This window comes from Trachypithecus francoisi, unplaced genomic scaffold, assembly GCF_009764315.1.
Source record: "Trachypithecus francoisi isolate TF-2019V2 unplaced genomic scaffold, Tfra_2.0 Lachesis_group10, whole genome shotgun sequence".
Classification (NCBI taxonomy): Eukaryota; Metazoa; Chordata; class Mammalia; order Primates; family Cercopithecidae; genus Trachypithecus; species Trachypithecus francoisi.
This window is the reverse complement of record NW_022681455.1, coordinates 124622746-124643399: the sequence shown is the minus strand read 5'-3', so window position 1 is coordinate 124643399 and position 20654 is coordinate 124622746. Positions and strand designations below refer to the sequence as shown.

Sequence of the window (20654 nt, the reverse complement as noted above, 5' to 3'; positions counted from 1 at the left end):
CCTTCTATCCACCCTCCACCATCCATCCATCCACTCATCTTCCTTCCTTCCATTAATGCTCCACTATTCATCTGTCTGTCCGTCCGTCCATCTGTCCATCCATCCATCCATCTTCCTTTCATCCATCCATCCAATCTTCATTGAGGACCTGCTAAATGTGAAGCATTATAAGAAGTACCAAGATACAGTTTCGTAAAAACAGAAAACCACTGATGACTGTGGAAGCTGGGTGATAGGTCTGCAGGTTTGTTATACAATTTCTCCCTGCTTTTACATACGTTTGAAATTTTCCATAAGAGGTTAAAGAGATGAGGTGTGAAAGGTGGGAATTAGGAGTTGCAGTCTTGGACACGCCTGCCACACAGAGGCAGTAGATGTGCAGCTCTTCCTGGGCTCCCCGAAGGCAGTGATCTTGGAGCCTGGGAGGCCCTGGCAGAACACAGCCACCGGGAGAGGCCTTGCAGATTTGAGGGCAGGAGGGAGGAAGGGGAAAGGGAAGAGGGAGAGAATGAGAATGAACCTCAGGCCTGAGAACAGGCATGGGCTGGGGGTCTTCCTGGGTGTCTCCCAGCTCTGCCCGTTAGACAAGGCTCTCTGACACAGAACATTCTGGGTGCCTTTGGGTCTGTCAACTGTTCACAGGCAGCGGCTTCAACCTGGTGAGATGAGCTGCTAGCTGCCCAAAAATGTTTTGAGGAACTGGTGCCTAGCCTCACGTGAGCTGGCGGAGATCTGTTTTTATCCCAAACAGAATGGGCTCTATGAATGGCTGTGGGGAGCCAGGGAGCTTCCTGCAATTGCAAAAGCAAAACAAAACAAAACTGTGCATGGGGTGTGTGCTCTGTGCACTAGGTTCTCCTGTGCACTGCGGGTGTTTCGTGCACTGTGGGTGTTCCGTGCACTGCGTGTGGTCTGCTGTGTACTGTGTGCACTAGGTTCTCCTGTGCACTGCGTGTGTCCTGTGCACTGCGGGTATTCTGTGCACTGTGTTCTGTGCACTGCGGGTGTTCCGTGTACTGCGTGTGTCCTGTGCACTGCGGGTGTTCTGTGCACTGTGTGTGTTCTGCTGTGTACTGTGTGCTCTCCTGTGGACTCTGTGTTCTGTGCACTGTGTGTTCTCCTGTGCACTGTACGTGTTCTCCTGTGCAGTGTGTGTTCTCCTGTGCAGTGTATGTGTTCTGTGCACTGTGTATTCTCCTGTGCAGTGCTTTCCTGTGCACCGTGTGTGTTCTCCTGTGCACTGTGTGTTCTCCTCTGCACTGTGTATTCTCCTGTGCACTGTGTGTGTATTCTCCTGTGCACTGTGTGTGTATTCTCCTGTGCGTTGTGTGCGTGTTCTCCTGTGCACTGTGTGTGCGTGTTCTCCTGTGCACTGTGTGTGCATGTTCTCCTGTGCACTCTGTGCGTGTTCTCCTGTGCACCGCGTATGTTTCTCCTGTGGCGAGGCCCACCTGGCTTTCACCAGAATTTCAGTGATCTGTAACTCACAAAAGGTTAAGAAACTCTGCCTTAGTGATAAATAAAACCCAGGGGCAGGGGTCACATTTGGCCTAAAGAGTAACATGATGTGATAAGCGGCCTTGCTGGAGGGAGGGCTCCTTGGCCACAATAGTGAAATGGATTTGAACACCATTCCGAGACCCACCTCAGGAGTGCTAGTTCCTAGTGACTTGGGGATGACTGACATCTACCAACTCCTCTGGTGAGCCGAAGCCTCCTCGGATGTCACCTGAGCCTGTCTTCCCAGCGGCCTGTGCGGCTGAGGGACACAGCCGGGAAGGGTGCCACCGGATCCGAAAGGCTGCCAGAGTGATCCGAACGGGTGATCCTAGCTTTTTAGGCCAAAAGCTAAGCAAAGACGGTAAGGCCCAGCAGGTTTCCGCAGGCCTGAGGGTCTGGGGACGCTTGTGGTAAAGAACTCTGCCCGCAGGAAGGGCTGGCAGGCTGCCAAGACTGCAGTGATTGGCTTGCAAGCCACTCTGGTGCTTTCAGAATCAGCCCGGAGAACAAGAGGCATGAGACAGCTTCCACCATCCCACCGTCTGTCAAGAGGCAACATGCGGTACGCAGAAGACAGAAGGGCCTGGCACAAGTCTGGGAGATGAAAGGCAAGGAAGGCGAGGGACCTGTCTGCCAATCCGAGGACAGGGCAACTAAGGACACGCGCACACAGACACACAAAGATGTGTGAGCACATTCAGATGTACCCTGATACACACAGAGATGCTCGTGCACATGCACACAGATGTGCCCTGATACAGACGCTCGTGCACATACACACACACGTGCCGATACACACTCGTGCACATGCACACACACGTGCACTGATACAGAGACACTTGTGCACACGCACACAGATGTGCCCTGATACAGACGCTCGTGCACATACACACACGTGCCGATACACAGACACTCGTGCACATGCACACACACGTGCACTGATACAGAGACACTTGTGCACACGCACACAGATGTGCCGATACAGACGCTCGTGCACATACACACACATGTGCCGATACACAGACACTCGTGCACACGCACACACACGTGCACTGATACAGACACTTGTGCACACGCACACAGATGTGCCCTGATACAGACGCTCGTGCACATACACACACGTGCCGATACACAGACACTCGTGCACATGCACACACACGTGCACTGATACAGACACTTGTGCACACGCACACAGATGTGCCCTGATACAGAGATGCTCGTGCATATGCACACAGACGTGCCCTGATACACACACACACACAAACACACCCGCCTTCCTCCCACAACCACAGTGATTGCCCCTTCCTTCATCTTTGTTCTCGTCCCACACACCCCAGACTCCTTCATCCCAAACTCCCCACAGGCTGGTTGGCTGATTCCAGCCTTCCCAGGTCTCTAATCTTAAAGATGACCACCGTTACATAACCAGACGTTTCATGCTTTACAGAACAAACATGTTCTTTACTGTGAAGTTCATTATGAACCTGAATCCCTGATCATTTAAAGCCTATCATTCAACTTATGCCTCAAGCAGCAACATTTTTGTGTTCCACGATTTAACTTACTACACACACCTTGTGCAAAGTCACAAACCTTTTCATACATTTATGAGCTTCAGAATTTAACCGGGAAGTGTAGCACAGTCCTTTATCCCTCTGCATTGCATGGTGAGAAATGGCTACAGCAACCATCGCTGCATTGTTTTGTGAGCGCAAAGGAACACCTACTCGTATCTGGGCCACTCGCCCTGGTCCTTAGGAGGATGCCGGATCCCCCTGGGACGACAATGGCAGAGGCTGCACAGCTTCCTGAAGATGTAAGTACCACAGCACCAGCCCCGGGCAGGGAGCCAGGTCAAGGGCAACAAGAAATCTTCTGGAGCCAGCACAGCAACCCACCTATCTGTGTGCACCTGCACCCACAACCGTCTTACACTGGGCACGTGTCTCGCCCAAGGCAAGGGAAGTTGAGGTCTGGCCTCACAGCGTGGCCCGGCTGTGGGGCAAGAACACAGTGAACTTTGGCTTTGCTTGGAAAACTCCTTCAGATACAAAACTCCCGGCCCCTCCTGAAAACGATCATTTTCTTAGCTGGGGCCCTGTGCTTTAGGAGAGGTTTATTGTCAGAGCTTGCTGTTCTTCTGAAACTGGGCCACTAGGCTGAGCACCTGCTCAGAGGCTTTGATGTTCTTGGAGCCGAGGTAGGAGGTGCTGTTGGGGCCCGTCTCCTCCAGGAAGTAGCGGTAGTTGGCCATGAGGCCGCAGGAGCTGGTGATGCCTTTGAGGCTCACATCCGCCATCCAGTTGATGCGCCACAGCACCGCCCCGTTCTGCAGGTGGAAGTTGGCCACGGGGTTCAGTGCGTAGCCACGGTGCTTCTCTCCATACAGGTACCAGGCGCACAGCCTCATGAGCGGAGTCTGCAGCGCCCGCACCAGGGTCTCCGAGTGCACCCACTCGCTGCTGCTGAGGAGGAGCTTGAGGGTCTCGTTAGTGGGGCCACCCGTGATCTCCGAGATTTCCTTACATTCCGAATCTGTGAAGAGTTCATTCCTCCCGTGATCCTTCACTTGTGAGTTCAGAAGCCCCAGAAGCCATTTGGTGAATCCAGGTATAGGTGACAGACTCGAAAACACTCCAAGGTGAGGAAACTCTCGCTGTAAAGCATGGTTGGGGTGGAAAGGAAGGCGGAGAAAACACACAAATTCAGCAGGTACATTACCAACAGATGAGCACCTCTCAACCTACGGCTCAGATGCTGCTGTGCAGTGGTCAGAGTGACATTTGGTACCTGTTATTTATCTTCTTTCAAGGAACTGTTGTTTTTTTTCTTAGAGTCAGGGTCTTGCTCTATTGCCCTGGCTGGAGTGCAGTGCCATCATCATGGCTCACTGCAGCCTCCATCTCCTGAGTCCAAGCCATCCTCCTGCCTCGGCCTGATGAGCAGCTAGGACCACAGGCGCACCACCATGACCAGCAGGAAATATTTATCAGGAACCTGATGTGTGCCAGACCCTGGAAGCATCCTGACTCCCCAAGGCAGAGCGTCTCCGTCCCCACCATCCCTTCTCATGTCGGCAAAACCGAGACTAGAGTGTTGGGGGACTTGCCTAAAACCAGACAGCTGGCCAGTGGGGAGTGGGGCTTGGTGCACCGCAGCTACTCACTGCAGACCTTGTCTTTCTCGTACACCATGCTCCTCCCATGGCCACCTGTCAGGCCCCAGAGGCTGCTCTGCTGCTGGGCACACGAGTGGCCAGGGACTGATGAGTGAGCAACGAGCTGCCCAGCCACCCCACAGTGGGTGCAGAACGGGGTATAGGGGGAGAAGGGGGACGCTGCAGGTCTCTCTCTATATCACATGACACGGTTCAATCGTTACTGTCCCAACTAGGTAGATCTCATGATCATTTCCAACAACCCACTACTTTCTTTTTTTTTTTTTTTTGAGACGGAGTCTCTTGCTCTGTCGCCCAGGCTGGAGTGCTGTGGCCGGATCTCGGCTCACTGCAAGCTCCGCCTCCCGGGTTCACGCCATTCTCCTGCCTCAGCCTCCCGAGCAGCTGGGACTACAGGCGCCCGCCACCTCGCCCGGCTAGTTTTTGGTATTTTTTAGTAGAGATGGGGTTTCACCGTGTTAGCCAGATGGTCTCGATCTCCTGACCTCGTGATCCACCCGACTCGGCCTCCCAAAGTGCTGGGATTACAGGCTTGAGCCACCGCGCCCGGCCCAACCCACTACTTTCTGACTATAAACCTAATACATGCTCACTATCGCTGTTTTTTAAAAAAAATTAATGACAGAAGAAAATAAAACCATCATACTCCACTACACTGAGAAAACTACTCTCAACAGTCTGCTCAAGTAAACTCCTGGTGTTTCTTGATGTGATTTTCGCATGGGTGAGACACTTATTTTATACTTTGCATTATGAATGTATATCGTGAGCATTTTCTCATTATCATTTAAAATTCAAAACCACAGAATTTTAACCACAGAGTAATATGAAAAGAGAAGACTATTATGATTTTCCTCACCATGTTCCTCTCATTGGGCATTCGTGGTAGCTCCCGGGCTTTTTGCCTTTTTTTTTTTTTTTTGAGACAGTCTTGCTCCCAGGCTGGAGTGCAATGGTGCAATCTTGGCTCACTGCAAGCTCCGCCTCCTGGGTTCAAGTGATTCTCCTGCCTCAGCCTCCCGAGTAGCTTGGACTACAGGCATGCGCCACCATGCCTAATTTTTGTATTTTTAGTAGAAACGGGGTTTCACCACGTTGGCCAGGCTGGTCTCGAACTCCTGACCCCGTGATCCGCCTGCCTCAGCTGGGATTGCAGGTGTGAGCCACTGCGCCCACCTGTGTTTTGCTTTTGTAAACCCTGACGAGCGCCTCCATGCAGAGTGGCCATTCGTTCCCTTCTAGACCCCGTTTGAGGACTTCTAAGCAGCTGCCCAGGGGCAGGTAACTGGCACCCTCAGGACAGCAGCTGGGCTAAGGCCTAACTCCCCTGAATCCTGGGATATGCTCCTCCTCTTCCTGCCTTCCTTACCCTGCTACATTTCCCCACCCCACCCTGCTCATCACCACCCTCAGGGAAGACAGAGGAACGAGGAAACTGGGAAGAAGCTGTGGCTTGTTACCCGGTGGAAACATGGCAGCGTGGTAATGAAGCCCATACGTAGCTGAATCCCGAGGGCTTCAATTTGAAACTGATTATGAATTTACTAGGAGCACGTAAACGTTCCCACTCCACACTGTCGTCCTCGAAGGTCTCTGCTGCAGCCAACTGCAGCCCCCAACGCAGAGAACACCCTGCTCAGAGTCACACATTAGCAAACATCTAGCTACTGCACCTAATCATTAGAGTCTACTCATTGGAATTTATCCAAGCCCCTGATGAGGTTGGTGGTTTTTGAAAGTCTAGGCCCAGAGTGAACATCAACATTTCTGATATAGGATGGTGAATGTGTTTTTTCACAGGGCAGCCAAGAAAGGGGAGTGAGATCAAAACTAAGCTGATGCATTTACCTTCGAGCTGTCTGGTCTCACCTCAGCACTCCCTCACAGGCCATGAGAAGGCCCATGCTAACAGCACGTCACGTGTCAGAGGCCCTGAGAGTGTGGGCGGGGGCGGGGGGAGGACAGGCATGGCAGGATGACCATCAGCTATGCCATCTGGCTGGGACACTTCAGAGTGACACTTACGCCAGGACGACACATGAAATCAAGAGTATCCTGAGCAGGTCAGAATGAGGTCGCCCTCGAGAGAGCTGATGACCTCAGAACACAAGTGCACCTTGCAGGCGGCTGGGCCGGAGGCCTCTCTCAGCATCATTCTCATCTCTCTGGGAGACTCAGGGCTCCTAGGAGTTGCTGAGGGGGCCTCTGGCACTTCTTCTACTCCCTGACGTTCCCTTTAGCTTCTGTCTTCATCCATGTCCCTCGTGGCAGCCGACACCCCACGAGTTCGCTGACCTGACCACACGGAAGCCAAGCGTGACCAGGGCTCCCTGCGCAGCGCTTACCTGCAACTCCTTGACGACTCGCTTTATGAGGAATGTTCCCAGCTCCACCCCTTGGAGTCCCTGCTGGGTCAAACTGATGGAATAAAAGATCGCAGCAGCAATTCTGTTCTTCTCTTCCGTTTCTGATGGAGGACTTTCCTTCACAATTGCCTGGAAAACACCAACGATGGTTCTAAGGTTGGCCTGGCCACTCTGCAGCCCACATGGCAACCCTGTTGCTGGGACCAGAAGACAATTCTCAGAGCACTGGAAGAGCTGGAAGAGACCTCGGCTCCCTGACTGGGGTGTAGGCTATGGAGCCTAAAAGCTGCCCTGTTTCGAAACCTCCCTAGAGGAGGCCACTCCACAGCTTCCCTGGGGGTCCTCAGTGCTGCAGCATTTCTACCATTTTGAAATTTTCACGCAAACTTTGCTGAAGAGCAATGTATGCCCCTTTCTGTCTCTTTTAGGCCTCTGTGCAAACAAAAACTTGCTCCGTAACTCTCCTGCCAACACTCAGCGATAACACACGGATCCCCGAGACCAAATAGCTCCAGTTCCTTCGGCTTCTCCTAAAGGGCTGGTGTTTCCTATCACTGAATTGTTTTCTTCCTTTTCTCTGAACCCTAGGTTTTTCAAATTGCTCAAGAGGCCATAGGCAGTCCTATATACTTCTCTTTTAGGAAATATACCTTTGTTTGACTTTTTCATGTACCTTTTGGGTTTCATGCCCCTTTCGGGTTTCATGCCATCTTTGCTTTTCCTAAATAGTAACACAGACGTCCCGGCGAGGCATTCTAAGAAACGAGCTAGACCGGGAAGTCGCTTAGCTGAAATCTGAGTTTACTGCCTCTCATTCTGATGGCAGCGTTTTCTAATCCCTAACACTCAGAAGCATAATCCTTAATACTCCAAAGCTCACTGGGTAACAGTGGAATAGCAGGGGGCTACTTTTTCATTTGCTTTGAAGCAGGTTACACCAGCTTACTTTTGAAGAACCCCTTTAAACTATTTTAACGTCTACCAGCTACCGTCCATTCTGGAAGGAGGAGTGTTTAGCTTAGACCACATAGATGAGGTCTGGTAGTCAGTCCAGGAACGTTCTGAAATAGTGTATGGAATGTGTGAGTCTATGCATATCTGTCCTGAGGAAAACGTCCTCAGTGTTTTTCCCTTCAGATTCTTAACAGGGTCAGTGACTCCTACAAAGTGAAGAAATGCCGCTGTGAGGAAACGGGGAGAGCTCATGACACGAAGGACACATCCTCTAAGGACCGAGAGGGGCCCGCTGTCCTGCACCGTGCTCTATGGAAGGAAGAGCTCTGTGGTTCACAGAACCGAGCTCCCTTCACATCACTCCCAGGCTTATCTCCTTTCTTTTTTTTTTTTTTTTTGAGACGGAGTCTTGCTCTGTTGCCCTGGCTGGAGTGCAGCAGCACGATCTCGGCTCACTGCAACCTCTGCCTACTGACCAGCGATTCTCGTTTGTGCCTCAGACACCCAAGTAGCTGGCACTACAGGCGCACACCACTACACCCGGCTAATTTTTGTATTTTTAGTAGAGACGGGGTTTCACCATGTTGGCCAGGCTGGTCTGGAACTCCTGGCCTCAGGTGATCCGGCTGCCTTGGCCTCCTGGAGTGTTGGGATTCCAGGCGTGAGCCGCCGCGCCCGGTTCTGCTTTGTTTTTTAAGAAGTCTGTAAGTTATCTTGTGATTCCTTATGCAAAAATCCCAGCAATCTTTCGTTAAAGTTTTCAAAATAAGAACAAAACTTTCTTCAGTTATACAAGTGAGGTATATGTAATGTCAAAGAGGCAAAAAAAAATTGTAAGGCAAAGTGAAGGAGACAAAAAGAGGCCAAAAAAACAAAAAACCACGCATGAAGAAAAAACGACAAATTACTCCAAAATCGAATCCCCATGCCTGCTGCTGCTGCCCTTTTGACGAACACCTTTCCAGGCTGTCTCAGAGGCTCTCGGTATGCACACAAAGGTACACAGGACTGCGCACCCATACACATGCTCCTGCGCCCAAATGCATATGCTCAATCTACACAGAAGGAAGGCATCTCCCCTCAGAGTCAGGAGGTGAGCTGGGTCTGAATTCCAGTTCCACCCTTACTTGCTCTATGATCATAGGTAAGTTACAGATGTTCCCTAAGCCTCAGTTTTCTCATAATAATACCTAAATCAGCCAGGTGCAGTGGCTCACGCCTATAATCCCAGCACTTTCGGAGGCCAAGGTGGGCAGATCACCTGAGGTCAGGAGTTCGAGACCAGCCTGGCCAACATGGTGAAACCCTGTCTCTGCTAAAAATACAAAAGCATTACTCAGGCATGGTGGCACATGCCTGTAATCCCAGCTACTTGGGAGGCTAAGGCAGGAGAATCGCTTGTACCTGGGAGGCGGAGGTTGCAGTGAGCCGAGATAGCACCATTGCACTCCAGCCTGGGCAAGAAGAGAGAAACTCTGCTTAAAACAAACCAACAAACAAAACAAACAAACAAACAAACAAAATAACACCTAAATCACAGGATGCTCTGAACAGTAACACACAAAATGTGCTTCACAGACTGATAAGCACAGAGTGCATACTCAACAGATTTTATTAATATTATTCATAAGACCACACCACACACAAGCCACTGTGTAAACCTGAACTTCTACTCAACCATAAGTCAAGGCTGGCTTTCCATGTCAAAATATAAACCCACATCAATATTTAAATACATGCACAGATATCCGATGTATGCGAGGCCGCGCCGTGTGTCTACACCGCCCTCCTGGAGCCCATTCTCTCCTGATGGGCCCTAGGATATCATCTCCAGCCTTTCAAACTGTCAGCAATGCTGCAGGAACAGCCATCTGACTCTCAGGGCTGAGCATCTCCCCAGAAGTTCCTAAGAGTGGACTTTTTAGGCCAGGAGGAATGCACATTCTGAATTTTCATCCATGTTGCCAAACTGCCCTCAGAGAAGTCAGAATGGCCCCTAGTCGCACTAACAGGACGTTGGAGTGTGACTCTTTCACACACAAACACTGTAAGGGAATGCGTTTCTCCTTGGTGATCAGGAACGTCTGCTCATTTGCCCTACTCAACTTCTCTAACTTCTCAGCAGGACACCTGCTTAGCGCACTCACCTTGTGATGGGCCATCATCCACTTGGCTTCCTAACAGGCCCTCATGTCCTCTTGGCCTAAGCAAACCTGCGCTGCCCCAGGGGTCTCACGCTCCCTGCCACCTGTCTTTAGCACTCCCATTTCCAGACCCTGCCATGTGGTCCCTGGTTCTTCTGTCCCCGTGAACCTGCAGGAGCGTTTCAGACATTCTTGCCAAACTCATCCAGGAGCAGAGCAGCTTGCCACAGGACGGGGCTATCAACCCCAAGTCCCATAACCTCCACTCGCCAGGGAGTGTCCTGGGCCCACATCAGGCATGAGGGATGTGTCTCTTTCAATTTTCTAATCAAGTATCTTTCAAAACTCCCCACAGGCACGTAACAAACGCTGTAAAGGTGAACCATGTATGAACCAGGCATCCTGTCTCTTCTCCCTTCGCAATTATTTTCTGCCTCACAAACATGTTCTGTGATAGACTTTAACTGTATCTCAACCTAAGATCAACGCAGCCAGATGAATGGTCTCCTTGCTCCGTAACTGTCTGCCTGCTACACTTCTACACTCTACACCTACAAATCTGGAGATTTTATTTAACCAATTAAAAAGCCCAAAACCATTTATTTGAAAAAAAAAAAAGGGGGATAAAATCAAGTAAAAACAAAACAAAACAAAAACACAAGGGGCTCTGTGGGCTGCCTATCTTGTCCCTGATTGACCATCGCAGGTACCTGGATGTTGCTGGAGATGTCACCGGTCAGTGCCACGTGCAAAACGACCAGGGGCTCCCCAGGGGTCGAACAGTGAGAAAAGAAGTAACATCTTCTGTAGGGCCCAACGCGGCGCTTCATGTCCATCCAGTTTTTTACAGGATGCACAGCCTCAGCCCTGGGGCGAAATTTATAAAGAGATAAGACAAATGCATAATTCACAACTTAAGTAATGGTTGCTGACTCCTATTCATACTATTCATCTAAGTCAAACAAGTTCTTTAAATAGAGCTTTAATGGACTCTTCTGGAAGATTCAAGGAAAGTCATTTTCATGAGAAACAGCACCCACTGAGAGGAACTACAGTGAATGACCATTTTACATACAAAATGGTGCTCCAATTTTAATCCCAGTTTTAAGAGGAGTTTGTGAGGCTCCAGGGAAGGATTCATGCAGATTTTCAGGTGAAACCTAATCAAATGCTTGGTGTTGAACACTGTGTCTTCTCTTTCCTTGGGATCTCTGTGAAGCCCTGTCAGTGCTGCAAACACGGGGCTCATCTGGTGTCTTCTAGCAACCTCACCCCACCGCTATTTTGTTTTCAGCACGTGAAATGGCAGCAGGCACTGTCAGCCCTTTGAATTGGTTACATTTCAAATAGGCCACTTTTCAAACCTTGGATTCCATGGGACAACATGTAATGTGAAGACACCTACGTGCAAAGAGTCCCGGGTTGTGAGGCCACCATGACATGCTAGCCTGTGTTATACTGGGTCCTGGAGGTAACGCATGATATAGTTTGTTTTGAGATTTTAACCCAGGGAAAACTCTTAACCACCAGGTGGGCTAAATGCTGTTTTGATTATGAATGCAAATGCTTGGTCCAGTGAGTTTCTACAACTGATCATGGGGTCTTGGGAAGAGAGTAAATGGGCGTGTTTGCTTTAAATAAGAGGACACAAATAAGACCCCACACGCAGGTCCCTGACAGACGCATCGGTTTCTCTTGGTGCCCCTTCCTCTTCCTCCATGATCTTGGTATCATGTGCGGTGACAGCCGCAGCATTTGCAAATACTGTGTTTGCATTTTATTAGACTTGAAATAAACTGTACAAGTGAAAGAAGATAGATTGGCTTTCAGCCAATATAAAACATACATAAATATACATGAAAAATATATGTACAAAGAAAATGAAAACCTTAATACTTACTCACTGATTTTCTGAAGCACTTCACACGGTGAATGCCAGGTAACCCGTTCTAGGTTCAGGAACCCGGAAGAAAACCATTCTGAGAGCATTCCTTTCAGCACACCATTCATTTCCTGAAAAGAAGATAGAGCCCAGGCCTTCAATGGGCAACGGATCAAGCCCCTCTCTGTGCTGTGGCCAGCACAGGGAATGAAAATGCTCAAGCAGCCGGGCGCGGTGGCTCAAGCCTGTAATCCCAGCACTTTGGGAGGCCGAGACGGGCGGATCACGAGGTCAGGAGATCGAGACCATCCTGGCTAATACGGTGAAACCCCGTCTCTACTAAAAATACAAAAACTAGCCGGGCGAGGTGGTGGGCGCCTGTAGTCCCAGCTGCTTGGGAGGCTGAGGCAGGAGAATGGCGGAAACCCAGGAGGCGGAGCTTGCAGTGAGCTGAGATCTGGCCACTGTACTCCAGTCCGGGCGACAGAGCGAGACTCCGCTTCAAAAAAAAAAAAAAAAAAAAAAAAAAAAAAAAAAAAAGAAAATGCTCAAGCAGACAACTGCGCAAGATGATTCTCCAAACAGCTTTTCCCGAGATTCCTCTGTGAGACTCTTATCTCAAACCAAGTCAGGCTTTCATTCAACACTCTATTTAGACTTAACTACTTCAGTCCGTAAGACCCCTGAACGGAAACGATTCAATTTGAACTAAGTTGCCTAAATCAAATAATATGTTCCAATGTGTTCACTATAGTGAAGATACTAATTATATCAAATTAACATAACAACGAAAGATGCACTGTAAGGGAAAACTAAGACAGCAAGGGTGTCAACAGCACCATCCTCATCCTCTTGGGAACCTTCTTTGATACGTCAAAACATTACTCCTACGTTTCCTAAGAAAAACAAGTACTTGGTCCAGGGGCCCTACTTTATCAACTCAGAGATGTACATTTTCATACTTTAACATCTCTCAAGTCAGGATGCAGCTTTTGAATGACGGCGGGTCGCAGTCTAATTGGCAGCATTATTTTTTTTGAGAGACGGGGTCTCATTCTGTCACCCAGGCTGGAGTGTAAATGGCATGAACACAGCTTACTACAACCTTGACCTCCTGGGCTCAAGTGATCTTTCTGTCTCAGCCCTCCAAGTAGCTGGGACTACAGGTGAGTTCCACCACGCCCAGGTAAATTTTTTTTGTAAAAACGGGGTTTTGCCATATTGCCCAGGCTGATCTCGGGCTCCCGAGGTCAGGCAATCCACCTGCCTCGGCCTCTCAAAGTGCTGGGATTACAGGCATGAGCCACTGCGCCTCGCCGTAACTGGCAGCATTTTTAATCTACCTTAGAGGGACATAATAGTATATCTGGCAACCAATGCATTTCAGAGGTGATGAAATTATCCTAATTTTGCTTCAATTATTTATATCTTTATTATATCTTATCTACTTCCAAAAATGACGTGAGTTGACTTGACCACCCAAGATATATTTGCACTGAAGCTTTTCCAGGAAGAGCAGAACACAAGGCCCTGAGCAGGAGCAGCGTCGTCTCGGTGTCGCCTGCACAGCCACGGCTTGTTGCCCTCCAATGGCTGTATCCTTTTCTTCCAAATTAACAGAAGCCTCACTTTTCAGTGAGGGACACAGCTGTCCAGAATAAAGACTGCCCTGTGGCTGGGGGTAGCCATGTGACAGAGTTCTGGCCAATGAGGGGTAAGCAGAGGTCTCCCGCAGCCACTTTGGGGAACTTGGAAAGACAGCAGGAGCAAGCCCTTGGCCCATCTTTCTCTCTGTCCTTTCCACTGCAGACTGGAAGGCGGTGTGATGGCTGGCACTGGAGCAGCCGTCTTGGGCTGCTTTGGAGATGAAGGTTTTTCTGGGCAGAGCAATAAGATTTAAGTCTGGATCCACCAAGAGCACCAAAGAGCAGAATCAGATCTGGACTGCCGACCTCCAGACTTTCACATGAGAGACAAACTTCTGTCATATTCAAATCACTGTTATTTTGGGTCTTTGTTACTCATAAATTACATATCAACAGATCCACTAAACATTATTAAATAACAGTAAACATCTCAGGACATCTGATAAAAGAATGACCTTCTGAATCTCTCTGTAAGGGTCATGAAGAACACAATGGGCAACACCTATAAAGAGTGGCTTTATAACAGCTATTTTCTTTTCTTTTCTTTTTTTTTTTTAGAGACGGAGTCTTGCTCTGTCACCCAGGCTGGAGTGCACTGGTGCAATCTCAGCTCACTGCAACCTCTGCCTCCCAGGTTCAAGTGATTCTCCTGCCTCAGCTTCCAAATTTCATAAAATCATTTTACATTTTAATTCCTGTGAAAGGGTGAAAGGACTCAGAACTTTGTCACCTGGGGAAGAGTTGCAGGTTTTGGAATGGTGGCTCAGAGACGTTTTTGGAAGGATGTGAGATCTCCCTTTACATGTTTAAGCACTAGGGGGTGAAGGAGGCCACAACCTGGTTCTGTGTGACCCCATGGGGGCTGGGAAAGTAAATCTAGACCGACTGGTGTAAGTTATGGACAGTCAGACATGGCCTCAATTTAGTGTAAAGAGGAACTTCTGAATAGCTGGAGCTGTCCACAGAGGTCATCCAGGGGGACGGTGACCCTCAGCACTGGAAGTCACCAAGCACAGGTGGACAGAACTCAGCGGAGCTGTTTGAAAACAGACTTAAGCATTGGATAGATGGCTGAACCAGACGATCTTTGCAATTCCTTTTAACTTTACATTCCATCACTGAATCTCCTTTACTTGGTTGTCAACTCCATAAAGGCAGGGTCCACTTCTGATTCATTTCTGCGGTTCGCAAAGCATTCACTAATAGATTGATATCAAATGAGAAAGATGGAAAAATGGAACGAATGGTGATTAGTAAGCAGCAGGAGGGGAGGATGAGAGAGACTGTTTGCTAGGTGTCACAGAATGGCCCTTATAAACTGTATTTTCTGCATTTGACGACAGCGGCTCTTCATCTTCCTGGGATCCTCTCACACTCTTGAGTGTGTGTTAAAAACCACAGGCCCTGTCCCCAGAACACTGCAAACACATTAATAAAACTGTGCACATGTTTTCCCAGGGTTCACGGACTCCTCTGATACTTATCTATGGACCATCTCAGGGGCCAGAAGGACTTTTGTACCCCAGGTTAGGACAGATGAGCTGAGCTCTGTGTAAGAGGTACTGGCATCTCTCTTATATTCATGATAGGAAAAAAGCTGAAAATACCTACTTTTACCATCAGTTCAATATTAATTATGAAAGAAATGGTTTGGCTGATGAAAGCTCCTCCCCTACAAATCTCTTCATTCTATTTTGGGCTCCTGACAGCTACAAAATGTGACACTGGTACACGAGAACTGGGAATCTAGGCTAAAGGTTAGAAGTCTCCGTTGCTCAGCTTTAACACTGGCAGCAGCTGTTCAGGTACCCTGCAAGGTTGCCGGGATACAAACACCAGGGAGAGAAGCCTCCGCGACTGTACGCGCATTAATTCAGCCACCATTTATCACCAATACAAGACTGAGAAACACAACTGCTGGGAATATCCTGGTGATGCTAAGGGTAGCGACAGTTCTCAGTGTATTCTGCTGGAGTGCTTCTTATTTTTTTTTTTTTCAGAGGCAGGTCTTGCTATGTTGCCCAGGCTGAACCCCGGGGCTCAGCTGAACCTCGCAAGTAGCAGGGACTACAGGTGCGTGCCACTGCATCCAGCTCTGTGTATTCTGTATTGTTAATTCCATTGACGTGTATGACATTGTTTAGACCAGCCAACTTTTCCTTTTAAAAGATAAATTGGTTCCCTCTCTTTTGAAGCTCTATCAAGATCTGCTTATTTTGGTATGGAAGAAAAGTCACCTTCCCTTGCCCAGAAGCCCTGCGCTGGGGAAGGGAGTGGAAAGCTATGGATGAGGGTAGCACTGCAGAGGCTGAGAAACTTGGGGACAATTCCCACTCACATAAGCTTCCACTCTGCAGGTGTACACTTTATACTATGGATATACTTTCCTATCTCAAAATAAGTATCATTTAGCACAGCTAAGCATAGAATTTACTAGACCCAACAAAGAGTACTCTACTAACTAAAAGGCAGAGGATACACAAGGGTCTAGCATGGCCGGGTGGCTGTGGCAGTGGGAACCAGGTCCCTCTCTAGTTTCTGTGCCTCTGTTAAGGTTCGAACACCTCTCATTCCACCGAGGTCCAAACCGCCCATCAGGAACCCTTTCCACAAATTAAAGGCCAGCCTCCCTTGAGTGCCCACAAACTGCTGAACCATGCTCAGACCTTCCCCTCTACTGGGGATTCGACTCGGTTTCACTGGGGTTTCACCTCCAAGAAACTGAAGTCATCAACCAACTGGGCCTCTGGAGAAAAACAAAAAGCCTCTAAACCACCAGCCCCCGGACACATCACATCCTCATTCCCACACCTACCATACAACCACAGGGACCCACATGCCTACAGACTCCTCCATGTTCAGGAGGCCACAAATCCAGGCACGGTAACAAACCTCCAAACTCACTTGAACCAGAGGAAAAGACATTTTAAAAAGTAAGAACACAGCCGGGCACAGTGGTTCACACCTGTAATTCCAGCACTTTGGAAGGCCAAGACAGGCAGATCATCTGAGGTCAGGAGTTTGAGACCAGCCTGGCCAACATAGCAAAACTCTGTCTCTACTAAAAATACAAAAATTAGCCAGGAATGTTGGCAAGTGCCTGTAATCCCAGCTACTCGGGAGACTGAGGTGGGAGAATCACTTGAACCCAGGAGGCGGAAGTTGCAGTGAGCCAAGATTGTGCTGCTGCACTACGGCCTGGGCAACAGAGCAAGACCCTGTCTCAAAAAAAAAAAAAAATCAGATAAAAAAATAGAACACATAGGTTACAGTATCAGATCCCAGTTGATAGTTTATATGTACAGAAAAATGTAACTCTATTCTCAGACTGATTTAAATGTTTAAATGACAGGGATTTAAAAAAAATTACACGGGCTCACACCGATCTATAATCCCAGCACTTGGGACTAGAGGATTGCTTGCTTGAGGCCAGAAGTTCAAGACCAGCCTGGGAAACACAACAAGATCCCATTTCTAAAAAAAACATAAACAACAAAACAAAAACCCATCTCTCTCTCTATATACACACACACACATATATACATATACATATATACGTGTATATATGAGAAAACTACACAGAACAAGGGAAGGGGAAGGGAATTAACAGGTTCAGCTACTAACAGTTATATGCACTGAATATAAGGCTGGGGTTTCTAGGTAAAGAAATGGAAGGGGCACAATAAAGCAATCACAAAAAGGCTCCTGCAGCCATTATGTCCTAACCATATGCAGAGGCAAAGATCAGGCTGCCATTATTCATTGTTCGATATCTCTGGTCCACAGGACTTCTGGCCTAATATTATAGTATGCAATGTTTTTTTTTTCCCTTATGTACATAGACAGCCTTGGTCAAAAATCAAGGAAATGTGTGAATGTCTGAGGACTCAGCAGTCTCTGTGTTTCCCGGGGGCCAGCTCCTTTCTTTCACCAGTCAAGTCTGGATGTGAGTGTGTTCAGTCGTGTTCCTTCCCAACGATGGGATAACCAAGAGTTTTCCTGAGTGGGGAAGAACAAAAGGATGTATTCTACAACATCTCACAGAACCAGGGAATTCAGAATTGGACTGCATGTGAGAAATCAACGAGGGACAAAGCTGGCCAATGTCTGATATGAGGACGCTCCCAGCTGGGCAGAAACCTTTCCAGCCCTTCGTGGCTTCCTTCCAGGCTCAAAAATCTATGACAGAGTGTGGGGCAGTCTTACCTCCACATAAATGCTGAATGATTAGTGTGTCAAGTATGTCTCGTGCCAGGGCACCCAGGAATCTATTGCAATGACTCATTCATCACTCTGCTATGCAAGAAATTTAAGACAAGTTTCCCAGTTTTCGAGGAGCTGATCACTTACTTGGGGGGATGATATGTTGCCAAGTACTATGTACAAGTGTGGAACAGAAAGGCTCAGCTATTCAGACCTGGCTTGAGACCAGAACATGATAATTCAACATGGTAAGAATTCTTGAGTGATTTTGTGTCATGCAATTAGCAACTGTGGGCTTTCTGTCTGAGAATCTTACGGCCAAAGATGCCTGGCCCTCAGTAACAGCACTGTAAATTAACCAGCTATCACGGGGAATCAAATCATGGCCACTGTTGTCACTCGACATTAATCCCATACTTAATTATGCCCGATTTTATGCATCTAAGTAGCCAAAAAAGGCAAGAAAGTTTCCAATAAACATCTGATTAACTCACACAGTAAGACAGTGATAAAGCACAGGGCAAAGAACCCTGGATTTGGGCGGGTGATCAGCAAGAGTTTTTTGCTCTGAATTTAAGGACAAGTCACACAACCTCAGCATCTTCTCCTTTACTGTAAAAGGGATACGTGTTATCACCCACGTAAGACTGAAGGAATGAAAATGAAACGATTAAACCAGTATTACAGTTCTTAAATGGGTCCGGTCATAACCATTCAATCGTTCAATTTTTTTTTTTTAACACCAACTGCACATAACAAACTTCTGAATGTCCAAAACTTCCTGAAACATTTACATCATTTTTTTATTAATTAAAAGGGCAGGTTAAGCCTGGGCAAAATGGTGAAACGCCCTCTCTACAAAAAAATACAAAAATGAGCCGGGCACGTGGCCTGCGCCTGTAGTCCCAGCTACTCAGGAGGCTGAGGTGGGAAGACTGCTTGAGCCTGGGGAAGTTGAGGCTGCAGTGAGCCGTGAAAGCACCACTGTACTCCAGCCTGGGGAACAGAGTGAGACCCTATCTCAAAAAAAAAAAAAAAAAGAGGCAGGCTAGCGTTTCGCCGTATTTAATACTAACAGTATAAAAGGAGAGTATATGTTGCTTTAGGCCTTCTTTCGGGTCATAATCATTTAAATCTCAAAGTCTGTATCTGCATCTAACACGAATGAACTGTGCTAATGCCTGATTACCTCAAGTCAACTCAGAATCATCACATTAAGTACTGAACTCAGGGTGTTAAATGCCCTCCCAAAAGTCATGGAGCACAGAGAAGGCCAGAAGCCATGGAGACTCCTGAGTGGTGGTGGTGGTGACCTTGAGTCCTATTTACCTTTGTGTATTTCACAGGACTTCTCAGGACAATGTCTCACACATAGCGGGTGCCCACTGACCTCTGAAACACTATTCAGGGTCTCAGAAGGCTGCCCGATGCTCAGCCTGATACTCTAGCTCAGGTATACCATATAGATGAAACACTTTAATCAGCTACAACAATTAAAAAAGAGGCTGCAGAGCACACACTAATCAGGTACGGGAGGCGACAGTTACCTTCAAGGCCACCAAGTGCTGAGTATTTAGTAAACACTATTCAAGTGAGGACTTCAAGGACAGACTGGAGGGAGGCGGGGGTGTGCTCTGACGAGGCCAGGACTCAGCGTGGGAAGGGGACAGAGCTGGCGAGCTGTAACTGCGGGCGAAGTGAGCGTGGTTTTAGGCAGGGAAGGCGGGGTGTGTGGGGCTTGGAGGGGGCAAATGAGGACTACTCGAGGAGAGCGGCCAGTCCGCGCTGCCGGGGGGTCGAGGGCGGCCCCTTACCCGGACGTCCGGCCCCTCCACCAGCTTAAGGGCCTGAGCCTCGAGCAGGTCGGCCCGCAGCCGCACCAGGAAGCGCACGCCGCCGTCCAGCTTGCTGATGTGGTGGAAGAGGCCGCGGTAGCGCGGCACCAGCGCGTAGCGCAGCCGGTCCTCGGCCTGCAGCAGCACCGCCGCCTCTCGCTGCTGCTGGCGCAGCTGCAGCACGCCGGCGCTCTGCTCCGCCACCTGGCCGTGGTCCACGCCGAAGCCCCGCGCCAGGCGGCCCAGCAGCTCGGCCCGCTCGGCTGTCTCGGCCAGCCCGCCGTAGAAGCTCACGAAGTCCGCGCACTGACCCTCGGCGGGCGCCGGTGTTTTCTCGCGCAGCTCGTAGGCCGGTGTCGGCGGCACCGCGCGGCGCAGCAGCTCGTCCATGGCCCGCTCCAGGGCGCCAGTCGTCTGCCCGCTAGCCAGCCGGGGCCCGGGCGGCCGCGGGGGAAACCGCAGCGGGAGGAGACGCCTGGCCGTCAAGCCTGGCCCGAGGCCTTGCATGGTGCCGAAAACAGCTGCCGAGGGGGAGCGCAGCCGCCGCTGCCACGCTTCCGGCTTCCGGCTTCCGGCGCACGCTAGCCCCATTGGTCGAGGCCGGGGCCGGGATGGGGAGGCGGCCAATCGGAGGGGGGGACGGCGGGGCGAGGCGGTGGGGGCGGAGCGGGTCTGGCGGAGGCCCGAGGCCAAGTGTGGCCAAAGGTTACCGCCCCGCGGCGGGGGTGCCTCGGGGCCTGCTCCGGCTCAGCTGGCGGCTTGTCCTCCGGTCCTAACACCTGGCTGCCTAAAGGCACCGGCCCAGCCCCTTCTCTCTTCCCCGACTGCACTACACAAGTGCCGCCTCGTCTCTAGATCTGAGCGCCTCCAGGTGCATCAGAGTCACCTGGGAACTCCTGCACTCGAAGATTCCTGAGCTCCGAAATCAGAATCCTAGAGATTCGGA

General features: G+C 49.5%; 1 protein-coding gene across 1 annotated transcript; it reads right to left on the bottom strand.

Annotated features, from left to right (window-relative positions):
* Window positions 1–2936: 2936 nt before the first annotated feature.
* On the bottom strand, window positions 2937–20281 carry MLYCD (malonyl-CoA decarboxylase). The gene is made up of 5 exons (XM_033219152.1): window positions 19688–20281; window positions 12043–12155; window positions 10853–11009; window positions 7024–7173; window positions 2937–4156 (listed from the first exon to the last, which is right to left on the bottom strand). Exons 1-5 carry the CDS (start codon window positions 20213–20215, stop codon window positions 3623–3625), a joined length of 1482 nt encoding a protein of 493 aa, XP_033075043.1. The 5' UTR covers window positions 20216–20281; the 3' UTR covers window positions 2937–3622.
* Between the last annotated feature and the right edge of the window lie 373 nt (window positions 20282–20654).

Bases quoted from the DNA above. Each gene is read 5' to 3' on its own strand.
- MLYCD (XM_033219152.1), bottom strand. From the start codon at position 20,215: ATGCAAGGCCTCGGGCCAGGCTTGACGGCCAGGCGTCTCCTCCCGCTG. The intron at 7,174-10,852 runs GTACCTGCGATG...GGTGTTTTCCAG, and splicing joins ACATCTCCAGCAACATCCAG to GCAATTGTGAAGGAAAGTCC. The intron at 4,157-7,023 runs GTAAGCGCTGCG...CATGCTTTACAG, and splicing joins GAGTCGTCAAGGAGTTGCAG to CGAGAGTTTCCTCACCTTGG.